Here is a 24498-nt window from a genome sequence, read left to right as displayed (position 1 = left end):
TTAAAATGCAAAGCTAAAAAAAGACACATTTTGTATGCAGAATTTGGTGTATTTTTGAATTAGTGTATTATACAGCTATTAACAAAATAAAGTTTTGCTGTAAAGGTAACATGAACATTCTCACGGTTCACTGAGTATATGCATTTATCCATTTACATTGCTTTAAAGATAGCCATTGAAATAGCATCTCAGATGACTTCTAATGTACATTACAGCTAAGTATTCCTTAGTTATAAAACTAATCATAGTAGTGGCTGTGTTTGGGTATATTGCATTACAAAAGCATACTGTACATGTATACACTGTAGATATACTGTGCACCAGCAATACAATTTGAAGGTGATACATGCCAGGCACGAGGATACTTTAAAAACAAGTAGACAATTTTAAGCATAATACTCACCTGAAACTCTAGATATTTTAAAGTGAGCTTAGCTAGTACATGTTAGCCATAGTTTTAAAGTTCCTTTGTAACTGCTGTTACATTTCTCTCTTTTTGTTTTGATTTACATCCGGTGTTCTCAACATACTAACGTTTTATCTCTGGGCTTCTTGGCTATTTTCTTCCTGTTTTCCCATTCTTGTCTCAATTTCTTGTTTGTTGGAAACTGTGGGCTTAGATTTGTCTTTGTACACTTCATTGCTGTAACTTGCCTTGGTATGATTCTCACTCTTAATGGCCTTTCCAGCTCCCCCTCCCCAAAAGTTTCCTGACAGTCATTTTGAAATTTCTTTGTGTCATGTTGTTGCTGCTGTCTTACTTTCCAAGTCCAGTTGGTTGCACATCTTCAGAGAAAAGTAATTAATACTAATGAAGACCTGTGCATCTGGTGGTGTGATATGGCAGCACTGCCATAGATAACTCACTTACTTGATGCTCCCTTACAATTTTTTAGGAAATTGTATTGCTGGTGAATTCTTGAAGATGTTTAAAATCTTTTGTAGGTTTATCAGAAATTTATACATACACAGTACGTCTATGTTAGGTATAAAATATAATATAATTATATATATATCTATATTATATATATAAATATATATATATATATATATATATATATATTTACATTTACAGGTATAATTTGTCTAATGTTTACAAGCAAAGCCAAACTAAGAAAATGTTGTTAAATACACACTATTTTTAATTTTGGTGTTTAAGTGCATAGAGAATCAACAAAAATATGAAATCAGCCATATCAACCTTTCACTTTATAACTTTACAATAACTCTCTGAAACAGAAATTGAAATAAGTGAAAAGAAGGTAATAAAAATTATCAGGCAATAGTTAAGGTTTTGAAAAATATGGTGACGAGGGATGCAACTATTCAAAAGAAGAGAAAGACTAAGAATGATAAGAAAAGCTTTTTCACAATAGTTATAGCACATTAAGGAAAACATTAAGGAAAATGTATTTGATTCATACAAGGTTGGTGGCAGCTACTGTCAAATTTATCTTTACTCTTTGTCAATGCTCAATGAAGACTCCTTAAAAAGTAGTAAACTAAAGAAAGTTTTTGAAAAAGAATCAAGAAACGAAGACATGTCAACTTATTCAACTTTGGTTGCTCCAACCTTTATATCACCTTTAGATCTACACAGCACTAAAAAAGTTATTATAACTAATTACTTTTCAGTTGCACTAACTATAACTAATGCTTTCAAGGTCCATTTTTACAGTGCCTACTGCAGAACAATTAGACAGGCTTGGCTTACCATATAATTTACATTAATTCCAATTTCCAAAGCAGTACAAATGAAGGAAAGGTGCCTCAAATAGCCTCACTGAAATTAAAAGAACAATTCTGAAGCAAAGCTTTCTCAACCAAGTCAGCATTTTATTTTGCCACAGGGGTCTGACCTCATTAAAGTAATTTATTCTGGGTCAGTCAGTTCAAAAGTAGATGAAGAATATATAATCTCTTATTACTATACTTAGACAATCCCACAGACCCTAAAAAACAGGCTATACTACAACAAGCATTCTTACCAAAATACTGTATATGGTAGTAAATTATCATGCCTCAAAAGATGGAGAATAAAATTTTACTGTACTATAGGATATGACTGGTCATTAAAAGCACAGATATACAATATGTATTTGCATGTTTAAACCATGACACAAGTAAAAGCCAGTTTTTCTGAAAATACAGAGTTAGAAGTTATTTTTTTCCCCACACAAACATGCAGTGTAGTACAAAAGTCCCCTACTGCAAGTCTCCAAGTTATGCAGAGAGAAGTGTCCATCCAAATTGTGGTTTATTATGTGCATGCAACTTCTTACATTCATTTTTAAGATACATAGTTATATATTGAATGACTACTTGATCAGATGTAACAGATGAGTAGAAAAAGGAGAAAAAAATTATACCAATTTAATAAATTCATTAGACACATGCATACGCTATCTGCAGAAATGGACTTTGTCTTTGCTAGCTTAACATAACCTGATAATATTAAGCAGGATCTAATATTCTAATAAGCAAGTGCATTCAACCTGTGCTAAGATGATGCGTTCTGTGAAAGTTCCAAAGCTGACGCTATACCTACTTCGAGACTGACTGACGGTGTGTTTTACAGCATTTCTTCAGGGTATACCATTAACAATCCACACTTTTTTTTCTAGCTGTTCCAAAAATTTTCTTTGTCAAATGAAAGAGCATTGCACTTCTAACCCTCTTATTTTATTAGCTTGGAAATTACAATACTTTTCCATTATGTATTTTTAGCCTTTTCTACCTCCCTTAAATTATTGAAGTTTACTGTTAAAACAGTTTGCATTTTCAAAGCAATTCTTATCCACTTACTATACATCCCTTTTCTTAAGCCCCAGGACAGGCTTGCAGGGAAGCTGGAGCCTAACCCAGGAAGCACTGGGATAATTATTTGGGAATGTTATGATTTATTCTGGTTCTACAATGAAATATTCATTTAGTATAAGGTCATTAAGTAAACATTTTAACTAAGTCTTATTTTAAAAAAATGTTAACATTAAAATATTGTAACGTTAGTAAATTGTAAGCCAGCTATTATTGTGTACAGAGTCACATGTCTGAGTTACACATATTATGAAGTTCACCTTGCAAGTGCACACATTAGTTTTTGCTTATTAGGTAAAATCAAATCCCTGACAACTACACAAGCCAAAGGTGCCTGAACTTTAGCCAATTACATTAAAATGCACTCAGTAGCACATCGTTGTAACCACTTAAAACTAAAAGCATTTATGATATTATTTTGGTCACCCAAATCCTCTCAGCTATTTATCATTACTGTCCTGATAAAAGCTGTTATAAGGCAACAAACTTTATAACAGCCAACAAGCAACTCATTAGCTGGCAAAGAAATTCAATAACAACCTTATCCACTCTGGCACAGAGTGTTCAGCCTACATCCTTAGTTATGAGTAATCTGAGATATTAGATGACAGCCACCTTTCAAAGGTAGCCTTGTAGAGGAAACCGCAGGGAAAAAGACACTGTTTTGTCCACAATGAATAAAGACCAAATTTTCTAGCAGATTAGGCAAGGCTCTCATTGAAAAACAGCAACTTCTATCAGAACCATTTATAAAAAAAAAAAAGGTTTTTATATAGTCTTATATTTTAATTCTTGAAATCATAACTGAAACAGAAGTGTTACTGAAGACATTAGAGTAAAGAAATATCCAAGACTAAGAAGAGCTTGTTCAACATACAGTAATAAAGAATAAATTTAGCAAACAGTATTTCACCAGTCTGACTTTCAATACATAAATGATAGAAAAACAACAACCCCTACTTTCAGTTCAGCAAACAGTATTTCACCAGTCTGACTTTCAATACATAAATGTAGGAAAAACAACAACCCCTACTTTCAGACTTTCATAACTTACATACAGTAAATGAAACAAGAAGCTGCGGTCACACACGTGCGCATGGGAGGCAGCTAAAGGGCCTGAATGAGAGTAATTCCATGCCAGACCAGGGGGTGGCAGAGTGCAAAAAAATACTGCCTGGCCCCAATGATGTCACTGCCAGTTCCAGCATTAGTGGCCCCCACTGATGATGCCATTTCCGGTTTCGGGTCCAATGATGACATCAATTCCTCTGCTCTCCTTTAAAGCTGCCACCTTTCTGCTATCGAGTCAGTTCTGTTGTTGGCTTCAGTCTATACATATCTGTATATTATTACTATTCATTTTGCAGCCAGGAACAATATACGGGTGGTTGCTCCAAACTTTTGTGACTTTATTGTCTTGTTTATGACACTACTGTATGCAGATATCCACAATCAAAGGAAACTGCAGTTTATTTAGGGAGCAAAACAACAAAATTGCTAATTGTATAGGGGTTAGAATATAGCTTGTTAGATAACCCGAAGTTCAAAGTTATAATAAAAAAAGTCATCCATTTTCTTAAAGTAAATTAAACATTTTCAATCCTGTGATTTGACCTGTTGAATATTATTTCTTAAATAGACTAGGCTTTTCTTTAGGCAAATGAGAAAAAAAAAAAAACAAACAAAAAAAACCCACAAAAACATGATAAGTACTGTAAGAACATGATCCCTAGAATTAAGTGGCTCATTATATAAATTTGCTCCCTTCAATTATGAGTTATTTAAAACTTCACTTCCTGACCTGAATTAGTCAAACAAAAAACTAAAAAAATGACTAAAACAACATGAATGCTAAGAATTCCTTTTTTAATTAGTGAAAAATACAATTTATTAATTATAAGCAGTGATCAATAGTTGGTTTACATTATAAAATGTCACAGACAATCACTTGAGGAAAAGGACCTGGTTAAAAATGTACTGTACAACATATCTGGTTATATCACTTTCTACACAAAGGCTTACTACTGCCACTACTACTAATTTATCCAGGGAACAATAAATAAATATTTTTTTAAACTTGTACCAGCAATGAAAAATACTATGGGGCCTTGTTAAGAGTGGATTTCGAGTTTAGAATTAATCCTGTAAATGAGCAGGAAGACTTGACTTGACTTTAATTTCTAAAATGGAACCTACTTCTTGTTCCCTACATCCGGTGCCAACAAAACTAGTAAAAAGTGCAATGGATGTTCTTGCAGTGCCTATTCTTAACATTATTAATAGTTCATTATTGCATGGCACAGTACCTGATGGACTAATAGTGTCAGTCATCAAACCATTACTTAAAAAGTCAGACCTAGTCCCACATATACTTAATAATTATAGACCCATTTCAAATTTACCATTTCTCTCTAAAATATTTGAAAAAGTAGTCGCCAATCAGCTTCAGTCACACCTTACACATTAAAATTTATTTGAGAAATTCCAGTCTGGTTTCTGTACTGGTCATAGTACAGAAACAGCACTAACACGTGTTGTAAACGACATTCTGATATCATCTTATTAAGGAAACTCCACTGTAATTACATTGTTAATTGCAGTGTTTGACACCATAGACCATTCTATTTTACTGCACTGGCTTTAAATACTGATAAAACAGAGATGTTAATTATTGGAGGGAATGACGCTGGTCGCAACAGTACTTTGTCATCATTTAACTCAGTTGGAATCACCATTAATTTTATTGAATCAGCCCGCAAGAGGAGTTATTTTTGACTCTAGCATGTCATTTAAAGTGCACATTACAAAGTTGTCTAAATCATGCTTCTTCCATCTTAAAAATGTTGCGAAATAAAGGCATTTTCTAAATAAGCAGGATTCTGAGAAATTAATTCATGCATTTATTTCTAGTAGGATTGACTACTGCAATGTGGTGTTCAATGGATGTTCACACTAGCCCCCGGTTAAGTTTAGGGCAGGTTTCAAAATCCTCCTTTTAACATATAAAACCATAAATGGCCACGGTCTAGCCTACTTGTCTGAATTTATCATGACTTACAAACCAGAACATACATTAAGATTTCAAGATACCAGTGTCTGTTTATGATTTCAAGGATTAATAAAATAACAGTGGGAGGTCAAGCTTTTAGTTACAAGGCCCCTTAACTGTGCAATCGTCTAGTCTGGTACTATAGGAGATGCCCCTTCTGTATCAGCTTTCAAATTTCTGCAGAAGACTCACTACTTCAGCTTAGCATATCTTGAGTAGAGCTGCTGATTAACTGTACACACTGCATCTCTGTTGTTAGTTATTAGCACTAAACATAAGTAATATGATAGTTACTTGTTATACTGTTACTAACCCTTACCTACTCAGTTCCTCTTCTCGGTACACAAATGTGGCAATTGATGCCACTGCCCACCTGCCAAGTTGTTTTGCCTGCCTAAGGTAAAGTCATCTCTGATGGAGGATCACAGGAATCATCGGGTAGAGGGGTTCCTTCATCGTATTGGCTGGCTCAGGACTTTTCCAGCTGTGGAATGGCCTATAGGGGGATGCAGCTTGATGGCCAAGGTATCCAGGACTGATATCTTTTACTGTTGAATTCTGCTCTGTACTTGTAATATTTCTATTGCACTATTATATTGTATTGAAGATTACTCGTGTTCTGTTCTGTGTATTGTATTGACACTCTTTTTTTTTGACACCCACTGCATGCCCAACCTAGCTGAAAAGGGGTCTCTGTTTGAACTGCCTTTCCCACGGTTTCTTCTATATTTTTTCCGTACAAGGGTTTTTTTTGGGAGTTTTGCCTTGTCTTCTTAGAGAGTCAAAGCTGGGGGGCTGACAAAAGACAGGGTCTGTTAAAGCCCATTGCGGCACTTCTTGTGTGATTTTGGGCTATATAAAAATAAATTGTATTGTACTGTATTGTATTGTACAAGACATAATAAAGACCTCCTATCTGATAAAAAGGTGTCATCTTTGAGCATAATTTTACAAACTGAAAAAAGCATTAAGTTTAAAATAATCTATTCATTTAAACACTTTTGCAGATATCGGATATCTATAATTCATCTAGAAACATTACAAATTACGTATTGAAGTGAGACAATTGGCCAATAAACAAATCTTAGAATTCAATATAAAATGCTTAGTGCCCTATGTGAAAGAATATCTTACCAGAGCTGTAGCTGTCAGTGGAGGACTGAGAGATGGAGCGGGATAGGGACCGACGACCAATCTTAGTAGGGCGTTTGTTAAACTCCTGCTTCTGGTCAGCAAACTGAATTTGCTAAATCAATAAAAAAGGGAAAAAAATCATCATGTAATAGTCACCCTAATATATAATTGTGTCAATCACACTAACAACTTTACAACTGACATTTTAAAAAACTGCTTTGTTGTAATATACATTCTAGCATTTAAAGGAACAGTTTACTGTGAAATAGGTTACCATTTAGAAATGTTAAAAAGAGTAAACAACTGTGTTCTCCTGAATAAATATTCATCATCCTATGTAGATATTAAATATTCTCCCTGTCTATATGGGCTTTTCTGTTGGTAATCCAGTTTTTATCTCTTATTGCAAAGACACGCAGTTTAGATACACTGATAGTTTTACATTTTACCTCATTTTGCGAGTGTGTGTAATTGTGTGAGTGTGCCATGTGACAAATATATTCTCTGTCTAGGGCTGGCTAATACCCTCTGCTCAGAAATGTCTGGATAGGCACAAGCTTCCTACAGTCACAAACTGGAAAAGCTATCTAAAAAATGAATTAATAACAATAAAAACTATTATTAACCATGTGTAATTTACCATATCACAAATTGCAGTAGTGTTTGGCTTTATGACATATTGCAAGTGATTGGTTGATTAAAATGTATAGCCACAAAGACACAAAGGTAGGCAGTAAACTCTTAACATTCAAAAACCAGATGGTTAACAATAGACAACATATAGTACAAATCACTGCAAAATGTTTACCCAAAACCAGAATTAATATAAAACATAGCAAGAGTGTCACTACTGAATTTAACGAAAAGAGAAAATTAAATTTAAAATGTGGGATGAATGCTAACACTGTAAAGAAAAAAGTCTAAAAGTTAGAAAAAAAATTAACATGCCTTGAAAAAGAAACATTCTTCCAAATTCCATATTACAGTGGAAGTTCATATTTATAAACTAAATTATGATATATTTTTCACTGAAGAAATGTTCAAACTATCCCTAAAAAATTAAATATGCAGAAGCAAATACTGTATTTATACAAGAAATCACCTGAAAAAGGCAGCTTAATAATACTAGAAAATGTTCTTTACTGACATTAGTTCTTTTTTCTTACAGTAATTCTTGCAATAAATAAACACACATTTTTCAGTAAAACTGACTACTTTTGCACTCTTTGAAACTGTTTTTACCGTAAAAGCAAACAACTCATTCAATGTGACTGAGCCATGCATGCCAAAAAAAAGATATTCTGGAAATTGTAGCCATACTGTACTTTTAAAATTTTACAAATATCTTGTATCTCACAAACCCCACATAAGCCTTACAGCAGTTGAACCAGTTTCGACCAAAAATATAAATTCATATCCCAACATCACCAACTTGTATTGCTTCAGAGAAAGAAAAAAAAAAGAACATAACAGTGAAAACATATAACTGTCATTTTGCAGAAAAAGGAACCAAAGGAATAGCAATTTAAAAAAGGCCTGGAAAATGTGCATTTGTCTTCTGTTATGTCAAAAGAAAATAGTGTATATTATAGTTCATTTATAGCAGATTTCACATACTTAAAGGTCTAAAACTTTTCTGCAATGTGGACTAGTAAAGATAACTTTTCCAACAAACCAAAAAAAAGGCACACTTGCACAAAAATAGCTCAAACACTGGAAAGGCTGACAGGATTTCCTTCACCTACATTGGCACTGGGGCTGGCGCAGAAAGAATTATTAAATTGTAGACAGTCTCTTTTGCCAGTTTTTGTTTTCTAACCACCAGAAGAGGCTGATGGACTGATCATGAAAGTACAGTAAGAGCATTAATGGTTCCGCTTACCTCCTTAGACCCAGAGTCACTGCTAATACTATACTTCTTCATCTTGTTTAACATTTTGGACACACTCATTCGTTTAGCCTATACTGAGCAATTTTATCTTTGGGCCTGGGCATTTAAACAGTCAATTTAATCCTGAATAAACTGGCTGAAGTCTGGTTCAAGCTGCACCTTCTTAAAAATGCTCCAACAGAGAGAGAGAGAGGGAAAAAAAAAATCAAAAAGTCAAACATTGTTTCCACCCCCAGTCATTAGCTTAAATGTACAAGGGTACTTACATTAATGAGGCAATAATTTTAACTTGACAACCTCATTTTCATCTGTTTACAACTACTTACAAATTTCTAACAAATGTATCACCAAAGCTAGAAACAGCTATGCATACAGAGTTCTGGATGCGTATTCAGCAAAAGAATATTCATACAAGTCATCTGCATGTAGCGTTTAGGCTATTAAGTTTTTTTTTTACTTTTTTTTTTATATTGGAAACAACAAGAGAAGCTAAGAGGAAATAAAAAATTGTACTGTTTATATAAACAATTAAGTTTAAAACATGAGTATAATTAACAGAAGAGCCTTACTATAACCTTAATAAAATAAGTGTTATCCTGGTCCTAGTTCATTAGTATATGACCTGTACAAATATGTCCACTTGTGAAAAATCTAGTGAGCATCAGTTAAAACAATTCACCCTAGGTCTGACAAAGTAAATTTTCTAGCTGGACCAAACCTCAAGTATGCGCCTCTCAGAGAACAACTTCCATTTTCCTTTCATTTGAAATGCCACATATATCAACTTATACTTTGATCCTTGGAATTTATTTTTGTTTACTTTGAAAACTATTATCTGATGATGATCTGAAAAGCATTGGAGACTGGTACATAAAAAATAAATTAAAAAAACACCACAGCATTATAATGTATGCGTGTTCCACAAAATCACTCTGATTATACATTATGACTTGCTTTACAATCAGGGCAGTAAAACTGATGAGTAGGCTCCACGAGATATGTAACCTTGAACAAAACATTCAGAATGTGCTTAGTAAACAATTAGATATTTGGGTTTAAAATTATTGCGCACCTATTGTTATGTGGACATTTTTAAATGGTCTTCATGTTTCACCTGTAGCCTAATAAGTGATAGTATACAAACAGTAAAACTAATTGTACAGAAAAGATATATTTAAAAAAAAACAAAACTTTCACAGTGATCAGCTCAACACCCAATGGAGGTCTGGATATTCAGTGTTGCCTCTATACTACACAGCATTATATTCCAGGTTTAAAGCAAATTATCTGCACAGTGCCTTTATGATGGAGTCAGCTGGTCCAATAAGGTTAGTTTAAACTCATTTTCACACTATCATTCTACCCTAGGCTTTAACTCTTCTTTTCTAGTTAAGTCTGTAAATCTGTATTTTCAAAGCACCCATCTAAGCTGAAAAAGGCTCAACCTGAGTTAAAGTCTACCCACCAACAAAAGGATGTGGTTTGGCTCAAACTCAGAACCAAATGGTACCACGGGTGCACAGTAGACTAAACATAAAGGAGACCTGCCTGAATGTGTAACTGCAGTGCACATGCATGTTTCAGTTAATACAGCAAGTACAGTACTGTACATGGTAAGTAGCCATTTCAAAAATACAGGGATAAGAAGCAGTCTGAAAAAGTCTCAGTATAATGAATCATTCTATTTTCGTCAAATGCTATGTTAAAACAAATTCTTACATACCGGCAAACATCTTTCTGCTTTTGTGATATCTGTTAAAGGATAAGTTGGGTATTTTTCAAGTCAAAGATATTTCTTTACTATCATGGAATAAATTAATTTGTTTTTTAAAACTGTGTTCAAAAGTGAAACTTTTTTTTTTTTACTTTTAAAAATACCTTGTCTGTTCTTGCAGTTTACAATGGTGCATTGGAGTACTAGGGTACATTAGTGTAAGAAAAAGCCTTTAAACTTATCAAATAGGTCCATTATTGAAGTAAAAAATATTACTATGTAGTGATCTGCATCTTGAGGATACACGCATATTGCAAAACAGTGTATTCATGTTATTTTATAAAGGGGAAAAAAAGCATAAAGGAAGCCAGTTGTGAGACAGCCATTTGAAAAGGACATGACTGTGCATTTTATTACCCAATTTACTATCTCTGAAGCAGTGCAGCACACTTCAGAGCCAATGGGAAGGGAATTTCAGTTGGAGAACCATCACCATGTACCATTAGTGACACTGAATGTTGATGCCAAGATATGAATTCCTGCAGGCAACTAGACAATAATAGCTCAAAAAAGCCACATGATCTGTATTTTATTTCAGTACAGTATATGGCAGTATTTTTTTCTTTACTTCAGAAGGACTCACTGTGATGCCCTGGGCTGCTAAACCATGTGTGTACCATACTGAGACAGAATACTGAACCAGGCACGTACTGGAGTGGAGCACTTTTCTGTTTCAGTGGCAGAGTACCTCCTGGAAATGGGCCAATCTGACAACGAACATTTTAATCCCCCACCATGGTCTTCAATATACATCCCAGTGTACTCAAGACTCAGGATGAGAAATAGTGCAAAATTTCAAATGCATTGGGAAAAGACCCAAGCAGCCTAAAAAAAAAAAAAAAATGCATTCCAGCGATTATTTATTTTCACTTCAAGCACAGCATGTACCATGAGTGACAAGAACTGAAAAGATGTTATAAGCATTCACTCCACTTATCAAAAGCAGAGTCTCTGTATAGCTGGAGCCCAACCCAGCAATCTTCATATGGACACATGGGAGGAACAATCACTGGACACAGTGCCAAGTCCATTGCACACTGAACACAGAGGTTGGGAGCATGAGCTGGTGGTTTGTTGTGTGTCGAGCATGGCAACGCACTACCTGGTTTAGGACCCAAGTGAAGCAGGCGACACGTCAGCACCAGACTGGAACAGTGTGAGTTTTTTTTTAAACTGAGGCTGGAGTGCCAATCCTGCCACCAAATATCTTGTAAGTTGGAGGATGTGCTTGCAGGCCTGGATGCAGATTAACATCATACCAAGGACGAAGCAATTGCAGGTTAAGGGTCTTGCTCAAGGGCCCAACAGAGCAGTGTCATTTCTGGTATTTTACAGGATTTAAACTGGCACAGATCCCTAGCCTCTGGACTACCACTTTACCCAGGGTGGACACATATACACAAAAAATTGTTCCAGTATAGCAACACCAATTCACTTAAGTCTGGCGTCACAGTGCTAGGTTCTACACAGAGTCTACATGTTCTTCCCGTGTATTTATGGATTGATTGGTATAAGTGTTAGTGAATTTACTCACCAAAAACATTGTGCACAGCAAGAGCAATCCACCATGCATTAATAAACTGGTTTGTGGTGCTTCAACCTGCCCTTTTTTTTTTTTTTTTTTTTAAATTGTGCATGTGCAAGTCAAGTAAGCAAAAGGTAACTTGGCTCTTTCAAAAGGATTTTATTAATAATACAATGCAGAGCAATCTGTTTAAATGTACTGTTATGTGCACAAAGTATAATGAAACTCATAAGGAAACTTTTAACTACGCTTCCACTCGGCATGCATCTGGCTCCGTAGGCAATGTAAAATAACACCAAATGTAAAAGGCAGTGCTTGATTCCCAATTCTCATAACACCACCCATGACGACCACTGCAAGAACAGACAAAGTATTTATATGAAATGCTTCACTTTAGATCACCACTTAAAATGGCAAATGAATATAACCATGAATATAAAGAAAACAACTTAGGCTTGAAAAATACCAAACCTACCCTTTAAATTGTGAATGCCTAACTTTATACAAGAAAATTAATGTGTTTACGTGAACGCACAAAACTGGAGTAAGGTGAGTAACCCAGTTAGGGCAGAGACCTAGTTTCTTAAAAACCTCCGCTTACATACACAAGTACACTTCTGGAATTCTCCTTTGGAAAAACGCTCCAATGTCATTGAACTGAACCTAAAAGAGTTAAATGTGACCATTGGCTGCCATGGTTCTGAAAACAAACATGAAGCCCTCAATTATTTTTTGTGTTTTATTAATTCAGTAGTGCTTCATGTGCTGTGAAGTAAATAACATCCATCCCCTTTTAACACCCGAACCCTGAGCCCCAAACATTCAAGGTACGAACACAGGCCACTGCATCACTCAGTCACACTGTTTTACCATCTGCCTAGTTTTAATCTGTTTTCTAAAGTGACACTTTATTGGTTTCTTTTGCTGGATTGCACCAGCACATTGTTTTCTGCCAAGCTGTCTGATTGAGTTCTTCAAAGGGGTGGCACATCAGTATGTTTCTTGCCTTAATGCGGTGCTGCTGGAATAACAACAACGCTGATATTTTTACCACAACAAAATGAGCATTGTGTTAGGTTAATTTTAAAACTTTACATTTAGCATGTTACCCACAACACTGCTCCTGAGATTGTGTTGCTGAACGTCCCACTAGTTCAGCTTGTCAACATGAATTTAGGAATTTCTTAAATACTGAGACAGATTATATCAACCTGTAGTTAGACTAATGTGATTATCAGAGTATTTGCCTTAGGAATATTTTCTTGGGGACGCTTCTAACTGTGGAGCGAATACAAAGAAAACATGTGCAATAGACATGCACAAACTACAAAGTCCTTAACTAAAAACCCAATTAAAAGTTTACAGTGCATGGCCACATAACCAAGTTAGCTGCAGAGAATCTACGTATGTTAACCTGGTCTTCTAGAGACAAATAACCTATTTTCTGAAACCGTAATAAGGGTTTAAATGGCATTTTAGAAACTAGGTTTGTAAAGTGTATTTAAAAGCAGTGAATGATTATCAGTAATACATTAAAAGCTAGCCCTTATCCATCAGAGCTCTCTTATGGTGCTGTGCTGTCATGTAATCATGCACTCAAGATAAAATCTCACCAAGACATTTTGCTAAATTTGCAGCACTTTGTTAAATATAGTATACTAGCCAACCCGCGGCATACCATACACCACATAATCAGGCTGGTTTTTTTTAATGATTTTTAAGCATAGGGAGAAAATTAACATTTGAAAAATCGGTAATGTAATAAATCGGCAAGAAAAGCAACATTGTAACAATGCACAGAATGAACCAACACACAATCATCTGTGACTGAAAACTGGCGGACCGCCATCGCACCATGTGCCAACCTCGTCACTTGAGTCGTTGTCGTCTTTGCACAGTCAACATGCATCTGTGACTCACGTAGACTTTTCATTGCTCTGTGCGGTTTTGGCTGCTTTTCTATATATAATCTACCAAGACACCCGACCACGGTAGTAGCGCGAATTGCTGTATGTAGCGTGTAAAACAGTTTGCTATGGTGCACGCGGTTGTGCGTCGTAACCGAAAACTCGGTTTTTAAAGACTGCTTACTTCATTGTGTTTTAACCTCAGATGTAAAGGATTATTTTAAGGATCCCATGGGATACCCCTTGCAAACCGTTTTACACGCTGCATATGGCGATTCACCTCCGCGAGAAACATGCCTCTATGAACAGTCAATGTCGCTCGGAGGTGCATGTGGCCTCTACGAACGACGAATATAAATGACGCCGTTTTTTCTGTGTCGTCACGTCTGAGTTGGTGGGCGTGGCTCTGCAAGTTGTTGTCGTATCCAATGGTCTTGGAGTTGGTCGGCATGGCTCCTTCCTGTGTGCGCCATAGGTGTCTTACTTGTCGGCGGCTTAGTGAATCCACGCCCCTTTCGACGGGCTTTCCTATATATATATATATATATATATATATATATATTGAACAGTTTTATGCTTTTTAAACCTTGGAAAGTTCTAAACCTTAATTAGGTGTGCTGTGGTCAACACATACAGATTAAATGAAAGCCCCTAATTAAACCATAAATACACATAAGGTAGTAATTTACTAATTTTATCCGTTTTTAATCGGCAACATGCCCAATACTACCATTAGATTGACATCCCTTTTTCCATTAACAACCAAAGCAAAATTAGAATGCATCTTTTGCATGTACTTTGTGCAGATGCATTGCATGTACTCATTCATAAAACTAAATTTCAAAGACCTCTGCCATTACTAAATCTATGAAGAAATATATATTTTAATCTAATTAGGAAGTTACTGAGATATAAAATGCAGCAAGATAGGGAAAACACTGCAAGAATAAAAACTGATTTAAAAAAATGGGATGAGTGTTAGAAAAGGCAATATCTGGAATATTACATAAGAAACAATAAACTGTTTGTTTGTTAGGCACTTCAATAAACTATTTGCTTACATTTTACTTATTTATTAATTTTTCCAAATCATATATTCAGAGGGTATGAACAAAACAGATCTTATTTACAAATCAGAGTTACTGATCTATGAATGGTAGATTGCTACTCCAAAACTGTAGTTAAATACTGTAAATACTTATTGCACTTTAAAATGCATATTTACAGCAATATAACAATTAAATTGAATATATAAACTTATTCATTAATGGTAGATTTTCTCACTTTCAACATTTGATGTTTTCTATGTTGTATTGTGAATAATAAAAGGGTTTTTGAGATTTGCAAATGATTGCATTCTGTTTTTATTTGTATTTATTTACAATTTATTTTACATGCCATCCCAACTTTATTGGAATTGATGTTGTATATAAAAGTCATCTGAGATGAATAAACTTCAGATATCATGCAAGTGCTTCTTTATGAACATTTTTGTTGCATTTAATGGAGTGTATGTAAGCAAACACTGTTTGACATCGCTTGTGAGCAGGAAACATGAACCAGAACATGTGAGAAACAATCTCTTCCTAAATAAATTCCTGCAAGTTTCAGTGTCTAATCTTGCTATTTGAATACAGTCATAGCAAAGCAGACAGGAAATTGCAGACCTTTAAAAAAGAATGGAAAATTATTAGGAATTATTAGAAAAAATTAAAACCTATAGCAATAACAGAAATAGCACAATACCAACAAGCAAACTCGTACAGAAAAAATTAATAGCAGTCATTTATATAATTAAATCAGCAGTTATGATCAGTCTCAGCCTTATTAAGAATAGGGCATAATTCATTATAATATAAAGACAATACACCAACAATGAATAAAGAGGTTATCTTCCAAACATATCTTGATTATTTAATTGAGTACTAAGCCTGTACACTGAGAAAGACATTACATCAACTACTTTTCTCCATAAGTATCAAATGATGTTTCGCTAAACATGTTTTTGTACTGGTGGTCATTAAAATGTATGAACTTTCAAATGAAAGCGGCAGCCAGCATATCATTAATGAATCAATCTTTATTTTTACTGCACCTTTAACAGAAAGTACTATTTCAAATTCTAAGAAGAATGCCAGAGAGAAAAGCAAAGGTAAATGAGTGTTTCATGATTACCTCACTGTCATTGATAAGCTGAGAACACAGAGGCTAGAGCTGCATAGCTCTAACTGTAATAAAGACTAGCCAGACACCATGTAACAGATTCTGTAGAGTGCTCCTTTTTGGGCAGTGCAAGTATAAAACACCTGCAACTGACTTGATACCACATGTACTATAAATGTTTTAAAAATCAGTTATGCCTCCCAGTTTATTTTCTCCTTCCTAGTGAGCCCTTAAACTAATATCTAAGTGCTCAGTATTTATTTTGCATTTTTTTTTCATCTGGATCTGCTGTTTTTTTTCAGGTTGTCTTATAACTAAATAAAAATGATAATTCGTGCGATTACACACTACTTGCAACTCTTCAAATTTTACCCAAGTATTCCAGTTTTCTCTCGCAGCTCAAAGATGTATATTTTAAGATAACCTGCTTTGTTTGTTGATGCATGTGTATATGTATATACAGTCTCAGCCTGCATAATAATTTAATCTACTTTCAACAAAAAAGATAACAGTGGTATGTCTTTCATTTCATAGGAACATCTGAGTACTGGGGTGTTTACTGAACAAAGATTTTTAGTGAAGCAGTATTTAGTTGTATGAAATTAAATCAAATGTGAAAAACTGGATGTGCAAAAATGTGGGTCCCCTTGTAATTTTGCTGATTTGAATGCATATAACTGCTCAATTCTGATTACTTGCAACACCAAATTGGTTGGATTAGCTCGTTAAGCCGTGAACTTCATAGACAGGTGTGTCCAATCATGAGAAAAAGTATTTAAGGTGGTCAATTGCAAGTTGTGTTTCCCTTTGACTCTCCTCTGAAGAGTGACAGCATGGGAACCTCAAAACAACTCTCAAAAGATCTAAAAACAAAGATTGTTCAGTATCGTGGTTTAGAGGAAGGCTATAAAAAGATGTCTCAGAGGTTTAAACTGTCAGTTTCAACTGTAAGGAATGGAATCAGGAAATGGAAGGCTACAGGCACAGTTGCTGTTAAACCCAGGTCTGGCAGGCCAAGAAAAATACAGAAGCGGCATATGCGCAGGATTGTGAGAATGGTTACAGACAACCCACAGACTACCTCCAAAGACCAGCATCCTATGCTGCTTAACTACACTTTCCCCTGCCACCACTTTTCAGTCTTCAATCTCCTTCAGATCAAATCTTCTGCATAGGATAGTAATCTACCTGTGTGCATCTTCCTCCACTCTTGTACGTAACCCTATGATCTCCCTCTTCTTAAAATACGTATTTACCACAGCCATGTCCATCCTTTTGGCAAAACCCACTATCCTCTGACCTTCTTCATTCCTCTCCTTGACACCATACCTACCTACATCACCTCCTCATCTCCACTGTTCCCTTCACCAACATGCCCATTGAAATCCACTCCAATCACCACTTTCTGGTACACTGTTCATCACTTCATCCAACTCACTCCAAAAATCTTCTCTCTCAACCACTGCACACCCAACTTGCGGTGCATATGCTCTAACAACATTCATCATCACACCTCCAATTTCCAGCTTCATAATCATTACTCTGCCTGACATTCTTTTCACCTCCAAAACACTCTTGACATACTGTTCCTTCAGAATAATTCCTACCCCGTTTTTCCTCCCATCCACACCAGGATAGAACAATTTGAATCCACCTCCAATCCACCTGGGCTTACTTCCCTTCCATTCTCCTGTCTCTTGCACACACAATATATCAACCTTCCTTCTCTCCATCATATCTGCTAACTCTCTCCCCTTACCAGTCATACTGCCAACATTCAAAGTTCCTACCCTCAGTTCCACTCTCTTTACTTTCCTCCTCTCCTCCTGCCTGCGGACACGTCTCCCCCCTCTTCTTCTCCTTCTTCGGCCAACAGTAGCCCAATTTCCGACAGCACCTTGTTGGCTAACAGTACTGGTGGCGGTCGTTGTTAACCCGGGGCTCGAACCGATCCGGTATGGAAATTTGTATTGCTGTCTGTATATTGATTTGGCAAAATTTTACACCGAATGCCCTTCCTGACGTAACCCTCCCCAATGATGAACAAAAATTCAAAGAATTAAGAGAGGTTCCCAAACATGACTGTACACATACACACATGTATAAAATCCAACATCTGTCTGTCTGTGTACTTTTCATGAGAGAACTACTTAACAGATTTTGATCAGGGTTTTTTTTTCTATAATTTGCTTGAACATTCCGTTTGATTTTGTATTCTATTTGGTGTACCTCTTACCACATTTTGAAGCATACCTTGCCTTTGCTTAGCTAGCAATACCTGTTTGTTTATTGATTTTTAAATTTTGTCCTGTTTCAGTATTACACGGGCGTAGCCGCAGGGGACAGTTAGTGTGTGTGTGTGTATATATATATATATATATATATATATATATATATATATATATGTGGCCGGCGCCAGAAGGGCGTGAGGAGGGCTTGTGCCTCCTCCAGACCGCGAGGCGTCCGTCCTGGTTCTGTTGGGGCCACGGGTTGAGGGCATGGAAGCCCTTCCTGTAGGGGCCCGTGGTCACCGCCAGGCGGCGCCCGATGCGGTTTATCCCGTGCAGTTGCGGTGGGGCAGGAGCCCGGCCGGACGCTTGGAGGACCGGAGGAGGGCGAGTGCCTCCTCCAGACGGAGTGGGGGCGTCCGTCCTGGTTAGGCAAGGCCTCGGGTACAGGGCTTTGAAGCCCAGCCCTGTAGGGACCCGTGGCCACCGCCAGGCGGCGCCCCGGTGCCTAATTATCCCGGGAGCCCGGCACTTCCGCCACAACAGGAAGGGCCGGGGAAGACTTTGTGTGGCACCTGGAGAGCTGCCAGGAAGACAGCCGACACTTCCGCCACGCTTGGGCGTGGCTAGAGGCAGAAGCACCTGGGGCTCATCCGGGGCATTATTTAAGGGGCCGCCTCCCTCCAGTGATTGGTGGAAGTCGGGAGGCAGAAGGACTGAGCTGGAGAGCGGACAGGAGGCGGCCAGGACAAAGGCACAGAGACTGTGGGCCCTGGACTTTGGGGATTCGGTGCAAGAGGCACTGGGGTTCGTGAGTGCACGTGACATTTCTATGACTGTAAATAGTGTAAATAAACGGTGTGTGGGTGAAACAATGGTGTCCGTCTGTCTGTGCCGGGGCCAGCGTTCACAGTGGCATAGCCGGCAGGATGATCCGTCTGGTACAAGGCGGGACCTGCTTTGTTAATAACAAATATGTCTGTGAACGGCCCGCAGCAGCGACCACACACTGCCGCAGGAGCGCCCGTGCACAACCCAGCGGGAGCGTTTACCCGGAGACCGCCGCCGGACCGCATTATGGCCGAGCTTCCCAGGTGCGGAGGAAGGACCATGGGCATTGCTGGAGTGCAGCGGGCTCCGCAAACGCGCGTGGCAGAAGGCGCCGGGGCGGCAGGCTGCCTATCGAGGCCATGCCGGGGCGTTTCCCGGACAGACAGGACCCGGAGGTAAGTTTCCTGCTCGCAGGGGAAGGCCAGCGTCTGTTTTTTCTTTAACAGGCAGGGCCGCCGGATCCTTGTCGGTGGCAGGGGCCTGTCGAACCGCGGTGCCTCGTTAGCGCCGCAGCAGCCGGGAGAGCTGCTGAAAGGGAGACGCTGCAACCTGAAGAGCCAGCATGTCGCCGCACTAGGGAGGAAAGAGCCAAAATGGCCGCGGGCGGATGTCCCGCCCGCTGACAGGCACGGGGTTGGCTGGTGTGTCTAGTGTGCCCGCCGAGGATTGGATGGAGGCGGGACCTAGGAACGCCAATCTCGTGCCAAAACGAGACCCGATTGGGCCAGAGGAGTGGCCCAGAGGAGGCAGGCGTCGCGTGGAGCCGATCGACAGGTAAGCTCACCGGCGTCTGTCTCTCTCCACCAGCGGCTCGGCGTGTGTCGGAGGAGTCCCTTCGGCCCGCCAAGCCGTCCTTAGAGGAGCTGCTACGTGTTCTCGCCGCTCAGTGTGAGCAGCTGACGGGAAAGGCGGTCGCGTCGGGAGAGACGCCGCGTGAGACGGAGGATCGGCGCGGCGCTGGAACCGGAGGCAGGCAGAACACGGCGGGGGTGGTGAGTATTACCGTCCCGTAAAGCAAGCGGGAGGTTCGCGAACATGGCGTGACCGATTACGGACGACCGGCTCAGTAGGCAACCTCCCAACAGCGGATGCGGCGGTGCAGACAGCTAGCGAGGCGAGGAGCTCGAACACGCAAGGGCTGGTAGGATCGGGCGGCTGAGTGCCCTGGGTCCTAGCGCCCTGCGCTCAAGCCTGCAGCTGTCTCCTGTCGCTCTGCCTGGACGCAGCGGGGCTGGATTTGAGCTTTGCTGTGCTCAGACCCAGACCGCCAGCGCGTCAAGAAAAGAAGGAGGAACCGAAGGGTGAATGCCGGTTCCTCCGATAGGAGAGACGGGCGCTGGGTGCGCGCTGGCCGGAGAAGGGCCGTCCTCTGGATGGGCAGAGGAGATCCCTGGGCGGCTGGGCGAGCTGCCTGCGAGAGCGGTGCCGAGGCCGGCAGAACGGACGGGCATGGAACCTGCGGCGGAGGACTTCAGCAGGCAAGTGGGGGGCTGTCGGAGGGGGGCAGGAGCACGGTCGGCACGGAGAACGACGGGCGCGGGATGAGTGTCCTGGCTGTGCTTCTGGCCCTCTTTTCCTTTATTTTACAGGCCCAAGCCCGGCGGCGCTGAGGCCGGCGTCGACAGGGACCTGCCCTCCTGGAGCAGGCGCTCGGGAGTGCTCCACGCCGGGAGGACTACGGTGACCCGCTGGGGAACAGCGAGGCGAGGCGCAGACCACAGGGGCGTTTGCGCGGCGAGGGTGCGAAGACAGATGTCCCAGGGTGCCGTGTTGGACCCTGGGGACATAGTAGGACCCTCGCTGGGGGCGTGCTGCCCTTCGGGTTGTGCCGTTCGACCCACCGTGTCCTCGCTAGCGGTGGGGCACTGTGGCCCCAGAAGGCGTGAGGAGGGCTTGTGCCTCCTCCAGACCGCGAGGGGGCCGTCCTGGTTCTGTTGGGGCCACGGGTTGAGGCATGGAAGCCCTTCCCTGTAGGGGCCCGTGGTCACCGCCAGGCGGCGCCCCGATGCCGGTTTATCCCGTGCAGTTGCCGGTCGGGGCAGGAGCCCGGCGGACGCTTGAGGACCGGAGGAGGGCGAGTGCCTCCTCCAGACGGAGTGGGGCGTCCGTCCTGGTTAGGCAAGGGGCCTCGGGTACAGGGCTTTGAAGCCCAGCCCTGTAGGGACCCGTGGCCACCGCCAGGCGGCGCCCCGGTGCCTAATTATCCCGGGAGCCCGGCACTTCCGCCACACCAGGAAGTGCCGGGGGGAAGACTTTGTGTGGCACCGGAGAGCTGCCAGGAAGACAGCCGACACTTCCGCCACGCTTGGGCGTGGCTAGAGGCAGAAGCACCTGGGGCTCATCCGGGGCATTATTTAAGGGGGCGCCTCCCTCCAGTGATTGGTGGAAGTCGGGAGGCAGAAGGACTGAGCTGGAGAGCGGACAGGAGGCGGCCAGGACAAAGGCACAGAGACTGTGGGCCCTGGACTTTGGGGGATTCGGTGCAAGAGGCACTGGGGTTCGTGAGTGCACGTGACATTTCTATGACTGTAAATAGTGTAAATAAACGGTGTGTGGGTGAAACAATGGTGTCCGTCTGTCTGTGCCGGGGCCAGCGTTCACAGTGGCGTAGTCGGCAGGATGATCCGTCTGGTACAAGACGGGGACCTGCTTTGTTAATAACAAATATGTCTGTGAACGGCCCGGCGCAGCAGCGACCCACACACTGCCGCAGGAGCGGCCGTGCACAACCCGCTGGGCGTTTACCCGGAGACCGCCGCCGGACCGCATTATGGCCGAGCTTCCCAGGTGCGGAGGAAGGACCATGGGCATTGCTGGAGTGCAGCGGGCTCCCGCAAGCACGTCGTGGCAGAAGGCGCCCGGGACGGCAGGCCGCCTATCGAGGCCATGCCGGGGACGTTTCCCCGGACAGACAGGACCCGGGAGGTAAGTTTCCTGCTCGCAGGGGAAGGGCCCGCGTCTGTTTTTTCTTTAACAGGCAGGGGCCGCCCGGATCCTTGTCGGTGGCAGGGGCCTGTCGAACCGCGGTGCCTCGTTAAGCGCCGCAGCAGCGGAGAGCTGCTGAAAGGGAGACGCTGCAACCTGAAGAGCCAGCATGTCGCCGCACTAGGGAGGAAAGAGCCAAAATGGCGCGGGCGGATGCCCCGCCGCTGACAGGCACGGGGTTGGCTGGTGTGTCTAGTGTGCCCGCCGAGGATTGGATGGAGGCGGGACCTAGGAACGCCAATCTCGTGCCAAAACGAGACCCGATTGGGCCAGAGGGAGTGGCCCAGAGGAGGCAGGCGTCGCGTGGAGCCGATCGACAGGTAAGCTCACCGACGTCTGTCTCTCTCTCTCCACCAGCGGCTCGGCGTGTGTCGGAGGAGTCCCTTCGGCCCGCCAAGCCGTCCTTAGAGGAGCTGCTACGTGTTCTCGCGCCAGTGTGAGCAGCTGACGGGAAAGGCGGCGTCGGGAGACGCGCGTGAGACGGAGGATCGGCGCGGCGCTGGAACCGGAGGCAGGCAGAACACGGCGGGGGTGGTGAGTATTACCGTCCCCGTAAAGCAAGCGGGAGGTTCGCGAACATGGCGTGACCGATTACGGGACGACCGGCTCCGAGTAGGCAACCTCCCAACAGCGGATGCGGCGGTGCAGACAGCTAGCGAGGCGAGGAGCTCGAACACGCAAGGGCTGGTAGGATCGGGGCGGCTGAGTGCCCTGGGTCCTAGCGCCCTGCGCTTCAAGCCTGCAGCTGTCTCCTGTCGCTCTGCCTGGGCGCAGACGGGGCTGGATTTGAGCTTTGCTGTGCTCAGACCCAGACCGTCAGCGTCAAGAAAAGAAGGAGGAACCGAAGGGTGAATGCCGGTTCCTCCGATAGGAGAGGACGCGGCGCTGGGTGCGCGCGTCCGGAGAAGGGCCGTCCTCTGGATGGGCAGAGGAGATCCCCTGGGCGGCTGGACGAGCTGCCTGCGAGAGCGGTGCCGAGGCCGACGAACGGACGGGCATGGAACCTGCGGCGGAGGACTCCAGCAGGCAAGTTGGGGGCTGTCGGAGGGGGGCAGAAGCACGGTCGATACGGAGACCGACGGGCGCGGGATGAGTGTCCTGGCTGTGCTTCTGGCCCTCTTTTCCTTTATTTTACAGGCCCGAAGCCCGACGCGCGCTGAGGCCGGCGTCGACAGGGACCTGCCCTCCTGGAGCGGGCGCTCCGCGAGTGCTCCACGCCGGGAGGACTACGGTGACCCGCTGGGGAACAGCGAGGCGAGGCGGCGCAGACCACAGGGGCGTTTGCGCGGCGAGGGTGCGAAGACAGATGTCCCAGGGTGCCGTGTTGGACCCTGGGGACATAGTAGGACCCTCGCTGGGGACGTGCTGCCCTTTCGGGTTGTGCCGCTCGACCCGTGTCCTCGCTAGCGGTGGGGCACTGTGGCCCCGGCCGGGCGCCCGGCGTGAGGAGGGCTTGTGCCTCCTCCAGACCGCAGGGGCGTCCGTCCTGGTTCTGTTGGGGCCACGGGTTGAGGGCATGGAAGCCCTTCCCTGTAGGGGCCCGTGGTCACCGCCAGGCGGCGCCCCGATGCCGGTTTATCCCGTGCAGTTGCCGGTCGGGCAGGAGCCCGGCCGGACGCTTGGAGGACCGGAGGAGGGCGAGTGCCTCCTCCAGACGGAGTGGGGCGTCCGTCCTGGTTAGGCAAGGGGCCTCGGTACAGGGCTTTGAAGCCCAGCCCTGTAGGGACCCGTGGCCACCGCCAGGTGGCGCCCGTGCCTAATTATCCGGAGCCCGGCACTTCCGCCACACCAGGAAGTGCCGGGGGGAAGACTTTGTGTGGCACCGGAGAGCTGCCAGGAAGACAGCCGACACTTCCGCCACGCTTGGGCGTGGCTAGAGGCAGAAGCACCTGGGGCTCATCCGGGGCATTATTTAAGGGGCCGCCTCCCTCCAGTGATTGGTGGAAGTCGGGAGGCAGAAGGACTGAGCTGGAGAGCGGACAGGAGGCGGCCAGGACAAAGGCACAGAGACTGTGGGGATTCGTGCAAGAGGCACTGGGGTTCGTGAGTGCACGTGACATTTCTATGACTGTAAATAGTGTAAATAAACGGTGTGTGGGTGAAACAATGGTGTCCGTCTGTCTGTGCCGGGGCCAGCGTTCACAATATATATATATATATATAGATATAAAAGTGCTTTACAACAGATTTGTGT

The 24498-nt window shown here is 42.5% G+C and overlaps 1 protein-coding gene across 2 annotated transcripts in view; it reads right to left on the bottom strand.

Moving 5' to 3' along the window:
- Window positions 1-24498, bottom strand: part of ahcyl2b (adenosylhomocysteinase like 2b) — a 179518-nt gene that overhangs the window by 62301 nt on the left and 92719 nt on the right. For both annotated transcript variants that reach the window (XM_039760982.1, XM_039760983.1), the window contains exon 2: window positions 7001-7112. In XM_039760982.1, coding sequence (XP_039616916.1) covers window positions 7001-7112 — 112 coding nt within the window. The remainder of the gene's footprint in view (window positions 1-7000; window positions 7113-24498) is intronic.

Source organism: Polypterus senegalus, chromosome 8 (genome assembly GCF_016835505.1).
Source record: "Polypterus senegalus isolate Bchr_013 chromosome 8, ASM1683550v1, whole genome shotgun sequence".
In the NCBI taxonomy this organism is placed as follows: Eukaryota; Metazoa; Chordata; class Cladistia; order Polypteriformes; family Polypteridae; genus Polypterus; species Polypterus senegalus.
Note: the sequence above shows the minus strand (reverse complement) of the source record. Positions and strands in the feature narration are given on the sequence as shown.